Source organism: Lissotriton vulgaris, chromosome 2_1 (assembly GCF_964263255.1).
Source record: "Lissotriton vulgaris chromosome 2_1, aLisVul1.2, whole genome shotgun sequence".
NCBI lineage: Eukaryota > Metazoa > Chordata > Amphibia > Caudata > Salamandridae > Lissotriton > Lissotriton vulgaris.
This window is the reverse complement of record NC_141687.1, coordinates 1,003,966,444-1,003,982,771: the sequence shown is the minus strand read 5'-3', so window position 1 is coordinate 1,003,982,771 and position 16,328 is coordinate 1,003,966,444. Positions and strand designations below refer to the sequence as shown.

The 16,328-nt window shown below is 45.5% G+C and overlaps 1 protein-coding gene across 6 annotated transcripts in view; it reads right to left on the bottom strand.

The window, feature by feature from the left end:
• COBLL1 (cordon-bleu WH2 repeat protein like 1) overlaps positions 1–16,328 on the bottom strand; it is an 806,310-nt gene that overhangs the window by 25,903 nt on the left and 764,079 nt on the right. For 5 of the 6 annotated variants that reach the window (XM_086956594.1, XM_086956595.1, XM_086956598.1 and 2 more), the window contains one exon: positions 12,604–12,768. The exons of the other annotated variant lie outside the window; for it this stretch is intronic. In XM_086956594.1, the coding sequence (XP_086812720.1) occupies positions 12,604–12,768 (165 nt within the window). The remainder of the gene's footprint in view (positions 1–12,603; positions 12,769–16,328) is intronic. 6 annotated transcript variants of the gene reach the window in all.

Below are 16,328 nucleotides of genomic sequence, written 5' to 3'. Positions count from 1 at the left end.
CAATTCCCATAATACCTGGACTCAATTACTCACAAAGTTGCTGTGTCCTGCTCCTTCTCAAAGCCTATCCATGCATCTCTCCTCCCTTCTTTCTGCTCCCTTTTTAATTCCTTAACTCTATCAACCATACACAAACCTTACCGGTTCAGTAATCTAAAATCTCTCTTATGCCCTTTGTACCGCTTGTTCTTTACTGTCACCATTTACGTCTTTTCATTACAATTTTCTTTTTTTTTCAATTTTCTTTTCTTTTCCCCCTTCCTGGTAGGGAGTAGCCAGAATGCAATCACAAAGGCAGTAATAGCTTAGGGGTGTAGGAATCCTTCGCATACTAGTTGTTACAAATTGGGAATCTGTTTGGCAGATGTATGCATCCCATCAAAGCAGGAACCACAATCCTAGTCAGGGTAAGACAGATAAGTAATGTAATGTAATGATGTCTTGTAAAGCGCATGAATCACCCCACATGGGGTATCTGCGCGCTGTAGACCGCTGGGGAACCCGTCCTGGCTTTCCCTGTGAAATGGTCCCTACTGGGTATCTCCAAGGTGAAACCAGGCATCCCTGGCGTATGTGGGGGGCTGTTGTGGAGATGAGGAAAGCTAATGCCCAGAGTTGCCGAGTGTGATACCTGGTTAGAGTAGGCACCGAGGCGAGAATTATCGAGTTCGCTGACCCTGGTCCACGACCCTGCCGCGTCGGGAATTGAACCCTGGTCCCAGGCCGTCCTCTGCTTCCGGGTCTGCCGCCTCTAACCAGTGAGCCACACCACTCCTCCATATAAACCAAAAATTAACCTGTGCCTACCCTCTGGTAGTGTGGCACAAAGCAGTCAGGTAAAGAATTTGGGCAACACTTCAAACAGTATAAAAGTGAAAATACCACACAAAAAAATACCAGACCTGGTTATAAAAATAGGGCCTTATTTAATAAACAAGACCAAAATGACAAATCTCCAATAATTGGAACCAGAGTTATGAATTTGTAAAGAATAAACTGAAATGTAGTGATTAAAAGCATAAAGCTCCAACTAGGGCAATCTGGTTGCGCTAAACCAGGTCAAAACCAAAGTTAAAGAGTGGGTCGGGTACAGGGACCTGCCTTGGCCCACTGAAACCGTACCTTGGTTTGTGGTTGCGTCGAGGACGAGATCAGTCTGGAATGGAAGCAATGCACCGTTGGCAATGCGATGTCTTCAATCTGCGCATCAGTGGCGATGTTTAGGCATCAATGGAAATGCGATGTCCTAGATCCTCGCACCAGTGGCGTAGATGAAGATGTCAAGGGTCCAGGACTAGATGGGTATAACTTGGCAGGGCAAGACTCTCAGATGGCAGAATCCAGAGTTAAAAGTATTTTATGTCCCTGAGACTTCAATCAAGAGGCAAGCCAGCAAGCCCTTGGAGTCACTTTGGTTCTGGGTTGGAGAGATGTAGGTCCAGTCCTTCTCACAGGCATGAGGGCGACAGGTCAGCACAGCAGACCAGGAGTCCAGCAGAGTGGCAGTCCTTGCAGCAGCACAACAGTCCTTCTTCAAGGCAGAGTATCCACAGGTCCAGAAGTGTACTGAAGTGGTGATGTCAGAGGTCCAGTACTTATTCCCAGTTGTGCCTTTGAAGGGGGGGGGGCTTCAAATAGATGCCTTTGAAGTGCACAGAGCCCCTGCCTTTGCTCCAAACTCAATACATGGGGGTATGCAGCTGGTTGTGTGGGGACAGGACACAGCCTATTAGGCTGGGTCAGCTCCTGCCTCCCATCCTGCCTAGGATGGACCATCAGATGTGGATGGCCTATCAGCCACAACTAAGATCCCTTTGTGCATGGCTGTCTAGAGGGAATGCACAAAGCCCAGCTGTCAACCACCCAGACATGTATTCAGAGATGGGCAGAAGACACCAAATGGCTAAAGTAAGACAATGCCAACTTTCGAAAAGTGACATTTTCAGAATTCCAATTTGAAATCTGACTTCACCATAAGTTGTGATTTTAAATGGTGATTCCGGAGACACAAAACTTAGGGATCCAATCTCTTCCCAATTGGAAATTATACTTATAGGATGTAATAAGGTAATCTCAATGTTATCTTATAGGTCCTGCAGAAGTGAAAAATTAAGAGTTTTCCACTACTAGGACATGTAAAACATAAAAGTCGTAGGGGTGACTTATATGTATTAAAAAGAGAGATTTGGGCCTGGCAAGAGTGTCAACTTGCCAGATTGACATAGCAGTTTAAAACTGCACACACAGGCTCTACAATGGCAGCCCTGAGACATGTTTAAAGGGCTACTTAAGTGGGTGGCACATCAGTGCTGCAGGCCCAATGTTGGCATTTGATTTACTGGTAATGGGCACATGTAGTGTACTTCACTAGGGGCTTACAAGTAAATTAAATACGCAAATTATGGATAAGCCAATATTACCATGTTTTAAACAGAGAGCACTTGCACTTTAACAATGGTTAACAGTGGTAAAGTGGCCAGAGTCCTAGGGCCAGCAAACGAAGTCAACTAAACCAGGAGGTCTGAAAGAAAACGTCAGGGAGAACCACAGCAAGGATGCCAGGTCTAACACTAGCTAGTTGAAGATTCCCTTTCTCAGTAAACCAGGAAAATGATCTAAGTGGAGGTCTTTATGGACAAAACAAAGAATGTGGAATCCCTCCTAGTAGGAGAATCAGAGGACCATTCTGGCCACAGCCATTCTTTGTTGCAGGCCAAAGCGGTCCAAGGAGGTTAAGAACTGGCCTTCTGCAGGAAAGAGGTCTAAGGCATGCATCCCTGCCGAGAATTCACATAAGAGGAAACAAATAAGAAAGTGATTTTAAAACTGTTGCAATCATAAAAATGTGAATTTTCTTCGTATGTATAAATCTATATGATATTTTTACAGCGCAAACCTAGCCAAAATATAGCAGTGATGAACAAGGCTGTTGATGCATTGTGCAGGTATTATTTTGTGTAGTGATGTACATGAAATCATTTTTAATGACAGTCATGTGCATTAATGAACTTTGGTGATTCAAATGTACATTCTAGTAAACGTACACTCTAATACAATTTATAAATAAATTTAGAAGTGAATCAGATCATAAAATTCCAAATAGTAATTTGTTTTTTTAGTATTTAAGTGCTTCCAATCTTTCTGCAACTAGATTATATAGGATATTTACAGTGAAACACATTCAGCAGGCCTGGTAAGACCAAAGAGTGCAATTACCATCATATCCAAAGTATGCACTGTAAGAAAAAAGCTCCTTCTTACATAATAAGCCACATTTTGTTGTTGGTGTTTTTTTTTTTTTTTTTAACTCTGTGCACTGAGGAACCTCACAACCAGGACCCAGTGCATATGCTCTGACCCTCAAAGTTTGTCGAATTGGCTAAAATAAAACTGTTCCAGAACTGGTTTGCAGGGAAAGTTCCTCGTTTCCCTAGGCCCGCAGCAAGAATGTGCCCAGAGGTCTGGCCAAGGGAGGAAAGATGTTGATTTTGCCAGAGAAGTGCACTGTGAGATTGTTTAGAGCGAAACCTCGAGGAAAATATGTCAAAGTGGGTAGGTTTGCCCCTGTAAACTTTTTCGCTGTTTGAAAGGGGAGTTACTCCCACCTACAAGCTACAGCCGGTCATAAAAGTTACATAACTGGACTTGAGCAAGAAAGAAGGACTGCACCTGCTGAGCCCTAAATTCAGAAAGAGGACTTCACCTGCTGTTATCTGTGAGGAGACACCTTTTGGTGTTGGTCCTGCTCCCACTTGAAACCAGGGAAGAAGAGTTGAACTCAATAGTTAGCTGGCTAGCCTCTTGTTAAGCGACGAGCACAAAAGCTGCAAGAAGCCCAATGATCTGCTGAGCCCGGTATTATGTTCTTCTTATATATACGCCATCCTGTGATGATTTAAAGGTGAATTTATTTCCATATGTATATCTAGATGTTGCTACATCGAAAAGCCTGGTCCAGCTGTCGTTGACTGGAATCTGGAACGCAGTACACACAAACACATTCCATCCAACCTCATTGGCCAGGATACCACAAACAGCAGACCAGATCAAATTAGGTTTGCCCTGGACACTGTTGGAGGCTTCTGGGAGATTGATCCATAACCCCCAAGTGATGTCCAAAAGGTCCTGATCCCTTGACTGGTGTCAGAGTGTACTATTCTTCCTCCAAAATTGGAAGACTGAACACTTGGAGACTCCATTTCAAACTTTTTCCAATTAGAACAAGAGCCTATTGCCGCCAAGCCGCAGCAGCTGAATCAGTGGTGGGATTCAACTAGCTGGTTTGTTCAGCTGAATGAAGTTTGACTTCCAGAAAGGTTTCTTAGTCCGAATGTAAGGGGATTTCATTGAGGTCAATATTGAGGAGCAGTCAATCACTGACAAGACCTTCCTCAAAGTAGGATTTGCCCACTCAGAACTTTCGGTCCGTTGACTCCAAGAGCCTCAAACTTTGCACCAAAGCTGAGGCTCTGACAGAAGTCCTGCACTCCAGCAGACTGGGTTAAACCTCGTTCCTGTATCTGAGCCGTGCTCCATCACGGTCAACCTTACTTTTGACTTTGGTTGGGACTAGCACGACCAAATACCTTACACATTTGAGTAGGATTTGTAGATATTAAGTTGTATGGCAATTATTACTTGAAGAGGACTACTATCCACTTCAATTAATAATCCATATTCTCATATGCACAAAGAAAGAATCACATTTTTCCTATGTTTTTGTGGGTTACTGTAGGAGGCTTATACTGAGAAAAAGCAGCATCCTCATGTTAAAAGAAATATCCCACACAAATTGCTTTGTGGTCAAGAACAGGAAACCATGGCTCTTGTATCTGAACCAGTTCTACACTGTTCTGATTTTTCACCCCCATTCATCCTCCAAACCATATCAATTTAATCCTATCCCATATAAGAAGAAGATGACAAACTACTGGAGCATCGAAGTTAATGTTTATGTTACTAACAATCATTAAAGTTTAATTTGATATGTGGATCTATCCCGGAAGGTTCCTCTTCAGGTTCAAGCTGAGATTTAAAGTGGAATGGCAAGCAGACTTTTTGTAGAATCAAACTGAAAGAGTATGGAATGTACATAAGCACAGCTGAATTCCCGCTGTCTGTAAAGTGCTGGGAAATTACTTGCAAATCTACTGCTTAAACAAGTACAAACTGGTAAGAGCTACCACGTGTCCTCTTACCAGTTTTTGCATCGTAATTCTGTCCTCACATAAAGCAAGCTATTGCTCCCTGAGGACTGACTCGTCCTAGCAGTATAAGAATAAACAAAAATACATTTGCTTATAGGATCAAGGGTTTTTGGTTCTTAAAAAAAAGACACAAAAAAACCCATTCATCTACACAAACAACACCCTACTGCGATTTTCATTCCACCCACAGCAAATAACTTAAAAAGTCAGCTAAAGACTTAAAAGTCACTTTACGCTTATGTTGTTGAATTCCAATGAACAGGGGAAGCAGAAGTTAAGCATCCATGATTTTTGCTTTACAAGTTGTAATGACTTCTTAAATACATTATTTGGATGAAAACCAAACAAAGAATGCTCTATCATAAGAACAAAGTCCTGGGAATTTCACTGTTCAATTAATGACAGCGCACAGTAAACTCTTTGAGCCAATTTAGTCACCCCTTGCAGTGCTTTCCAGCTCCAAATATAAAAGGAAGCCCTGATGCTAATGTCTGCCTTCGGGATAGTGACAGGGTTATTATTTGGGAGCAACAATCTCATGCATGTGGTTGAAAAGCACTCTGAATCTTCAGAGACTCCCTGGCGCACAAGTTATTTACCTTCGGTAACGATATATCTGTAAGAAACAGTAGTTAGTGTTAGATTCCTTACCTTAGAATATCCCCAGGCATCAGACAGGATCCTGAAAGTTTTGCGTAGCAGTACCCCTACGCGTCAGTAGGCGTCGTCTGCGGCTCCACGTCCTCGTCTGCGTCGTGATCACCGGGATGACGTAGTCGGAGCACTTAGACGCCGCCCTCGCACGCTGACGTCAGTTCTTCTACATGGCATTTCGCGCCAGGAACGCAGAGCTATGCCAGAGACCTACACTGGTGCCATGAAACTAGGGCCCTCAAAGGGAAATACCTTAACCCTAGATATCAATTCGCAGAACGGGGAGGATGGGTGGGGCGGTAAGGAATCTAACACCAACTACTGTTTCTTACAGAAATATCGTTACTGAAGGTACGTAACTTGTGCATCTGAAAGAAACAGGTTAGTGTTAGATTCCTTACCTTAGAATAGATACCCCAGCAATACCAACCCCGGTGGTGGGTCTGCGAATGAAGGTCACACCAGAAAGTCCTGGAGAACGGAACGGCCGAAAGAGCCATCTCTCCGGACTTGGCTGTCCAGGCAGAAGTGAGAAACAAACGGGAGTTACCTGGTCAGATAGCTTGCCTACGTGTTGTGTCATGCCCGAAAAACCACTAAACCAAACTGTCCTCACAGTGATACTACTGGGTTCAAAAAATTCCCATCAGCCCACCATTATTGGCGGAGTGTCGTCATGTGGGATGTAAACCATGAACCTAAATCTCTCCCAATGCACCTGATAATGATGCGGAGATAGGTTCTGGGAGGTATTGTTCTGAACCACAGTATTTCAGAGGTAGGACCGATGGAGTGCAGTGCTCGTGCAAAAGAAAACAAAATGTGAGTAAAATTGGCTCCTTAGACAAAAAATATGTTTATTAAGTATCGTCCTGGTTCAAGAGTAAAAACAACGCCTTATAGTCTTAAAGAATAACTATATCATGGCGTAGTGCGTGGAGGTCGACATGTTTCAGCTTCGAGGACAACTAGTCCAAGCTTTCTTCAGGACCATTTAGATGTTACGCATCTGCACTATGCGAAATACTGTGGTTCAGAACAATACCTCCCAGAACCTATCTCCGCATCATTATCAGGTGCATTGGGAGAGATTTAGGTTCATGGTTTACATCCCACATGACGACACTCCGCCAATAATGGTGGGCTGATGGGAATTTTTTGAACCCAGTAGTATCACTGTGAGGACAGTTTGGTTTAGTGGTTTTTCGGGCATGACACAACACGTAGGCAAGCTATCTGACCAGGTAACTCCCGTTTGTTTCTCATGTTGATAAGGGGTTTGAGCTACCGTGGTCGTTAAACTTTCCCCTTTTGACCCCCCACCTTCTTTTTCTAGTGTCCAGGCAGTAGTGTCTAGCAAACATGTGAAGCGAAGCCCACGTAGCTGCCTGGCAGATGTCCTGCAAGGGGACTCCCCGACCCAGGGCAGTAGTAGCCGCCGTGGCCCGAGTGGAATGGGCACTCAGCCCAACAGGAGGCTCCTTTTTCGCCAAGGAGTAACAGACCTTGATGCACAACACGACCCATCGAGAGATGGTCCGCTTGTGCACCGCCCGTCCCTTCTTCGCGCCCATGTAACCAACAAAGAGCTGGTCGTCCACCCGAAACTGGCGTGTGGGGTCTAGATAGAAGGAGAGCGCACGTTTTGGGTCCAGACGGTGGAGCCTCTCTTCCTTTTTCGAAGGATGCGGAAAGAAGGTGGGCAAGGTGATGGACTGCCCAATATGAAAGGCTGTAACCACCTTGGGCAGGAAAGAAGGACAAGTTCTCAAGACAACTTTGTCCGGATGGACAGAGAGGAAAGGAGGTTTAGAAGATAGAGCCTGGAGCTCACTCACTCTCCTGGCAGAGGTGATGACAACCAGGAATGCAGTCTTAGGAGTCAGAAGACGAAGAGGGCAATTGTGAAGTGGCTCGAAAGGAGCGCACATCAAATAGGTTAGAACAAGGTCCAAGTCCCGCTGAGGCATCACGAAAGGAACAGGAGGAAACATGTGCGTGATGCCTTTCAAGAATCTATTTGAAAAGAGAAGGCTGATCAGGAAGCCTCAAGAAGGCTGCAATGGCGGAGAGGTAGCCCTTAATAGGGCCCAGAGCAGAGCCCTACTGGGCAAGAGAAAGAAGAAAGAGGAGAACCTCTGAAAGGGGGGCAGAAAGGGGATCCACAGCCTCTACTGTGCACCATGCCACAAATTTGTTCCACCTGCAGGCGTATACCGAATTTGTGTAGAGACGCCTGGCTGCCAGAATCACATCACAGACTTCAAGAGGCAAATCAAATGGCCTCAACTGCCGCCGCTCAATCTCCCTGCATGGAGGTGGAGACTGGACAGGTTCGAGTGGAGGACCCTCCCCTCCTGCTGCGACAGAAGGTCCTCCTGAAGAGGCAGACGAATCGGGGGATCAACTGACATGCTGAGTAGCTCGGGATACCAGTATCTTCGTGCCCAGTCCGGGGCCACAAGGGTGACTTGGGCCCGGTCACGCCGGATCTTCTTCAGCTCTCTGGGCAGAAGTGGTATAGGCGAAAAGGCATACAACAGATCGCAGCTCCACTCGCGACAAAAGCGTCTCCGAGCGAGTGTCGCCTAGGAAATTCCAACGCGCAGGACTGATTACATTGCGCGTTCTATTTGGTGGCGAATAGATCTAACCAAGGCTCTCCCCACTGCTGAAAGAGGCCTTGCGCCACGTCCGAGTTCAGACGCCATTCGTGATCCATCATGCACCAGCGGCTGAGTTTGTCCACCCTGGCGTTCAGGGAACCTGCCAGGTGTTGAACCTCCAGGGTGACGCCCTGGTGTTCCAGCCATTGCCAGAGGTGCAGACCCTCCTGACAAAGGGTCCACAACCCCACCCCATCCTGTTTGTTGCAGTACCACATGGCAGTGGTGGTGTCCGTGAACATCTGCACTACACTTCCCCGGACAATGAAAGGAATGCTTTCAGTGCAAGCTGGATCGCCCGCAGCTCCAGAAGGTTGATGTGGAGACGGGACTCCGCCGGGAAACCTGAGGCCTCTGATCTCCCTTTCTCCCATGTGGCCTCCCCATCCCAGGAGGGATTCATCTGTCACTACTATGTGCTCTGGTTGGAGAAGGGAGAGAGATCTGCCGCTGACCCAATCGCGGTGCGTGAGCCACCACTGTAACTGTCTTGCAGTGCCCTCCGAGATCAGGACGTGGTCGGACAGGTTGCCCCAATGCTGTGCCCACTGAAACTGCAGGTCCCACTGCAGAGCCCGCATCCACCACCTGGCATGATGCACCAGAAGGATGCAGGAGGCCATCAGCCCCAGGAGCCGCAGCGTCAACCTGACCGAGACCCGGGATAAAGGCTGAAAGATCGGAATCTCCTGAACCCGCTGTTCGGGGGGATAAACCCGAAACTGCGCTGTTGTAAAGGAGCTTCTGAGAGGGGCACAGGTGTGACTTTGGCACGTTGATGGTGAACCCCAGCGAGTGCAGGAGGTCGGCCGTAGTCTGGAGGTGGGAGACGACTGGCTGGGGCGAGCCCGCCTTCAACAACCAGTCGTCGAGATAGGGGAAGACTGAAACCCCTAATCTGCGCAGTTGAGCTGCGACCACTGCCATCACTTTCGTGAACACCCGTGGGGCGCTGGTAAGGCCGAAGGGGAGCACAGTAAACTGAAAGTGCCCTTGGCCTACCGTGAACCGCAGGTAACGCCGGTGGGCCGGCAGGACAGGGATGTGGAATTACACGTCCTGCAAGTCTAACGCTACCATCCAGTCTTCTGGGTCCAGGGCAGCTAGGACCTGAGCCAAAGTCAGCATCTTGAACTTCTCCTTCCGGAGGAAGCCATTGATGCTCCGTAGGTCCAAGATAGGGCATAGGCCTCCTTTGCCCTTCTTAGGTCCCAGAAAGTAGTGGGAATAGCAACCACGTCCTACTTCTGGCTAAGGAACGCGCTCGATGGCCCCCTTGGCCAAGAGGGCAGTAACGTCCTCCTGCAGAAGTTGCAAGTGATCCCCCAACATGCGGTGGTACTGCAGTGGCATGGCTGGATGGGTTGCCTCGAAGGAGAGGGAGTAGCCCCTTCGGACGATTTGCAGCACCCACCTGTCCGATGTGATGGTACGCCAGTGGAGGAGGTGATGTCAAACCCTGCTCCCCACTGGCGTCGAATGGGACTGAAAGCTCGAACTAGGAGGACTTTGAGGCAGATGCTGCGGGGGAGGATGTGGACTGACCTTGCCGTTGTCTGCCAGCACCGCCACGGCGGTTACCACGTCCGCGACGGCGTTGAGGTTGGTTCTGCTGCCTGTAGCTAGCTGGACGTGTGGGGGCGCCCCTTACTTGGTCATGAAAGGAGCGAAAGGCGGATGTTTGCTGGCGTTGGCCGAGGCCCAAGGACTTAAGCAGCCCCCTCCTCCGTAGCCATGGTAGGAGGGGAGACAAATCCAGTGTCAGGCGAAGTGCCCAGACCACTGGCCTCCCCCAGCTCGTCTGCCCAGTCCTGGCTCAACTGACGCTGCAGTACCAGAGGGTCCTCAGACCCCTGCCAGTTCTCCTCGTCATCCATCTCCTGATAGTCAGGAAAAAATGATGGAGCTGGGTCGTCGGTGAAGGGCTCACCGATAGGCGTCGAAGACGGCGCCGGTCCGACGCCGGATCCGTACCGGGGCTGGAACTGGCCACGACGTCGTCCTGGGAAAGTGTCGGGCGACACCCTTGGTCGTCACGGATCCAAGCCTGGATCCTGAGGAGCCCTGGAGCATCAGGACCGGCCCGCTAGGGCTCCCAGACGGACCCACGGGGCCCGAAGGCACCTCGGCGGGTTCCGACGGAGGGAAGTACAACCTCATGGACTTGAGGAAAGCACTAATCTCTTCCGGCGTCACGTGCAGTCCAGGGACCGGCGGGTATGGAGCTGTACACAGCGCTAGCGGCTCCGGTGGAGCCGCGTGGGCGGTGCTGCCTGAACCCCCGCCCGCTTCGCGCGAGCATCTGGGGGAGTCGAAAGAGCGTTGACGCTTCTTCGACTTCTTCTTGGAGTGCCTCGACTTACCTGAGGACTTGGAGCCCGACAAGTGGTGTTGACTCGTCGAGCAGTGATGACTGTGGCCCCGGGACCGGTCCCTCGACTCCTCCTGGACCGGGACCTCGAGCTTCTGCCTGCCGGAGCTCGAGACGCTTAAGGGACTGCTTCTGCCTAGCCTTTGAGGTCAATGCCCGACAGTCGGGGCAAGACTTGTCATCGTGTTCGGCCCCGAGACAGTAAAGGCACCGACGGTGGGGGTCGGTCACGGACATCAAGAGGTGACAATCGTCGCAGGGTTTGAACCCGGGCATCCCTACCGGTAAAGCGAGTCGAGGATCGACTTAAGAAGTGATTAAAAAAAGATCAAAAAATGACTAAGAGTACTGCTCTTCCCGGATCTGCGCTAGCTGGCATGGAAAAAAGGTAGACCTGACGTCAGCGCGCAAGGGCGGCGTCTAAGTGCTCCGACGAAGTTATCCCGGCGATCGCGACGCCGACGACAGACGTGGAGCCGCGGACGACGCCTACCAACGCGCAGGGGTACTGCTACACAAACCTTTCCGGATCCAGTCTGATGCCTGGGGATATTCTAAGGTAAGGAATCTAACACTAACCTTTTTCTTTCAGATATAATGATTCTTGGTATCACTTCCTACAATAATAAAAGATTGGCAACATATGTCCCGGGTAAAGATTGTTTGGAGGAATCCGGGCATTCACTTATCGTTAACCTACCTAACAGTACTCCTGGTAAAAATTTAGAAATCCAAGCTAAAAACGTGTCAATAAGACTTGGGTAATGTACAATTCTATATGCCTGTCAGTGCACTAAGGTCTACTTAATGAAACTAATAACAATTATTTAAACGAACTAACTAGACTTGGGCAATTTACAATTTTTACCTTCAGTTTCTGAGTATAATGGTGGTGTAAACAAGTTATTTCCCTATCTATATTCTAGTAGGATGAGATTATGCACTTATTTACATTTTCTTTTTAAACTTTTATTTTTCAGTTTTATCATAAACAATATGGCAGCACTGAACGAAAAAGTAGGTATACAACCAGACACCAATGGGTCAGGGAAGTATACAAATCTCCCAACAGGTTACACGTATCTTTTTCTGAGTCTCACGAAACATGGCCTCCTACACCGACAAACGCGCGTATGCACTGATTTACATTGAATTAAATACAATCTGTTGACATTTGTATAGGCAGTTGAGTAGTTGAAGAGTCCATTATTTATTGAAATCCCAATAATGAACTGCTGATGTGACAATGTCTCATAACGTGATACGAAAGATAAGAATTGGGTTACACACGTTAAGCAAGACGGGTTAGTCTCCAAATGGATGCAGACAGAAATAAAAAATGTAGTAGTAGTATACCTCTTTATTTTAGATATAAGTGTAATAGTCAATATGTATGTTTTGTTTCTGAAGTATGCAGCTGCATAAAACCTTTCAATGCGTTTTATGAATACAACTATTAATATATTTTAAATCACCATAGAGTTTACCATCTCTATTTCAAACGCTCCCCAACCACCATCAATTCAAGCGATAATGAAAGCAAGCTTTGAATAGATACAACCCCGTTTTAGACACAGCCAGAAGGCTCATTTTACATAATACTGAATTAATTTATGCGGTGCCAATTGGGATAACCTTTTGGCATCAAGCAATACCATTATAACTAAAAAATCCTCCGTCGTTTATTTTGATGAGGTAAACTCACCCTTTTCAAATTCGAAGCCGCCTCTCCAGAGCGAATGGCATGCAGCAGGCTCTGGCGGATCTGTTCTGGGTCAGGGTTTGGAAATGACAAAGCTGTCTTTTTCTCCAGGGCATGAGGAGGATTTTGTGCGTTATTATTTTTTTCAGTATTTGTTAAGTTCATTTTCTACAAAGGGAAATGCAAAACACTTTACCTAGGATGTTAAAGACGACCAAGCCATTAATTGGACATTAGTGTTGGTAAAGGTTAATGGTAGCGCACATGCAGCTTTTAAGATTTTCATGTGAATCATCAAGCACAAACAGCCTCAAATACAATACAAGCAAAATAGTATTGCTAAACCAGAAGAAATTAGTTTAAAAAAGGCAGAAAAGCATTCCTGTTTCACAATAAAGCGTATTACAATTACTGACACAGCTTTGCAAAACTCGGTAAGCATAAAGAAAGTCATTCTTTCACCTTGATTTCAGAGGGAGCTTTGAAATAGTGTTCTGTATCCTCAGAAATATAAATACTATTAGAGAGATTATGAACTATCTGTTGAAAATATAGAGCATGGTTTAATTTAAGCATATCCCGATTTCATGATTCCGAAGAACGGGTTAGGGAACAGTAAACAACAAAAAACGCTTAATCTTTAGCAGAATTCTATCCATCAAAATATTATACTCTAATAAACACTTAAAATATCAAGTAGCAAATTGATAACTACAGTATAACACATCTGTTAACATTATTTGGATATTGGAAAACCAACCTCTAAACATTGGGATGTAAAATGTTATAAACAATTGCATCTTCATTTGTCTTTGCGTCTTTATTTTCAATTCAGCGTAAATGATTTATAATACAGTGAAGTATAAGAATCATTAAAGATGGTGATGGATGGAAAACCCTGGACAGCATATAGGTCCTATTGAAACCATTTTGGGAAGAGGAAACCTAAGGAAAGGAGAAAGGCGGCCAAGACCAGCACTTGGCATGCACTGGAAGGAATGTGATTCTTATTTATATAGTGGCACATGAAATAACTTCTGGAAAGCCAACAGGTCCTTTCTCGCCACCACACTTTTAGGTTTTCTTTTAGTGGGATTAGAGCACCATAGGTGACATTCGTATCCCTCACTCATTCTTATTGGCTTTGCGCATAGCTAGTTACTCAGAGCATCGACTCTTTGTGACCGGACTGATCATCATTATTGAACAGCCTGCTCCGTGTTCCGGATCGCGGGAAGCTTTTTTTTTCGCATTTTTTGCACTGTCGACATGTGGTAAGCTGGGAACAGCAATTTGCAGCGATTGTTTGCACTTAGGCTGAATCGGCCCTTGAATGGACATTCATCTAATATGCGCACTTAATACCTATTAAGGTGAAGACATGCTGTTGCTCTGGAGGGTTCCCCTTCCAAGAACCCAAGAATTGAGGTTTGAACCATTTAGAGTTAACGGTCCAGTGAATTGGCGCCTTGACAAAAACTGAAGTGCCCACTTCACAGGGACATATGGGTCGCTCGTGTTTTGATATATTTTGAATTTCTATGTCATGGGGTCGACCATAAACTCGGATTTTCAGCCGTTCCTGTTCTTTTGTTGCCAGCTTTAGACAGAGGGCCAAGTTTTAATAACTTCAGGAAAGTTATTGAACACCAAAAATGTCTAACTTTGATATTTTATTTGACCATCCACCAAATTTATGCTAGTGACATCTAACACAGTATTTTCACAATAGTATCTGTCACAGAAGTGTGAAAAGTAATTCATATCTGCAGAATCACATTCATCAAAGATTGTATAATAAAACAGAGACATACCTATAAGATCAAGGACAGAAACTAAAGATTAAATACATACACCACTATGAACAGTTTGGAGGCATGTCACAAGGTATGAAAGGAGTTTTAGAATCAGGAATGGAATTGATTAACTTCTTCAAGAACATTTTCTCATATGTAAACTGATGGCCTGCCTTTCAAACCCTCAACAGATGAACTGCATGCAGCAGGAACAAAAGCAGAGAAGTACTAAACATCTTGCATCGATCTACATCTTAAGTTCGCCAAGAATACTGTCATTTGAAGTGGTCATAGCTATAGAAGGACAGAATTCATCAAGTGCCGAACCAACAGTGTACAAAGGGCAAGAGGAACGATGAACATTGTCACTAATAATCCATAACAGGCAATGCCTTCATTGTAAATGGACTAAAGGAGGTTTCAGGGTAAAATGGATTTTAATACAGTGGTGAAAAATGAGTAAAAATTCTCCACACAGCAAATATGTGCATTTAATATGACCAATCCCAAAGGGGGATTGTAAATGCAATTGCATTTATATAGCACTTACTACCCCTGACAAGGCGTCAAAGCACTTTGTAGAAATAAATGAGGTCTCGTAGACCGCTTTTGTAGTTGGTACTTTATTCATCAAGTTACAGCTTAATAAGTTCCAATATACGCCCCACCAGGAGCAGTCTCCTGGCTGCTCAGCCTATCTTCTCCAACTGCTATCTCACCAGTACAAACATTCCTCACATTCCAAATGACATCATATTGGTAGAGCATCAGGGAGAGAACAGGGGCAGGGAAGGTGCATTCTTTAACAAGCAGATTACTACTCATCTTCCCACTGATAATAATTAAACAAAATTAAACAGTATACACATATATAAAAATAGGAAATGAAAATAAACATTCCAGAAATAAACTTACTGGAACACAGTACTAATATGGGAAGAAACTCTCCTCATGTAATAATAATAATAATAATAATAGTAATGCAGTATTAATAATATAAGTAATAAACAGTAAAATAGAAATCTTAAACATAAACAAATAGCAAGACCAGGGAATATCACATGCCCTCTACTGCATGCACTGTAATATACCGTATACTTACCCCTACTGCATACTTTTGCAAAGATCAGGGACTCACACTCCCGCAATAATATTCTGTTCACATACTACATTCCCAAGCAGTACCAATAACCTTACAAAATACTGTAATAAAGGAAAACGCTTCCCTGTGACATTAATAAACCATACACTCGCAGTAACAGCCCAAATAATTGTAAAGGGGGAATCCACCTCCCTTTAATAATACTATAAAATGAAAATAAAAATAGAGTATCAATTTAGAATATGACTCGATGTAAATCAAAATCAGATGTACATAACATTGACACAGGGCCGGCTCTAGGCTCATGGTGGCCCTGTGCAGGGAGCGCAGGTGGGGCCCCGGAAGAGGAGGTCCGGACGGGGCGGAGCTCAGGAAGGTGTTTTAATAATACGTCCAGAAAAGTCGTTCGATGATTGACCAGTACCTACCCTTCCGAATTCGTCTCAGAACGATACAATATAGGAGGAGGAGGGCATTGTGACACACAACATGAGGGACTGGGCGCACAGACAGCTGCAGTGCCAGGGGCACCGGCACCTTCTGCACTTACTGTAGCGACTTTGTGTGGCACTGCACTGCCAGTGCCACAATCACATTTTTAACTTAAACTTAGTCAGTATATTCATAAGGGAGTAAATATGCAACAGTTTTTAAACAATTGGGCTACAAACACATACACTTGTTGAAGATTCTTTCACGAAATGACAACCAACGAAAGGTTTCAAGAGCTGACACAACATTGCCTTATTAAGGAAGGCTATGAGATAGGTGGGCCACCACAAGCATGAATAAAATGTAACCCAAGAGACTACTAGGGATTCTCCTGGTTT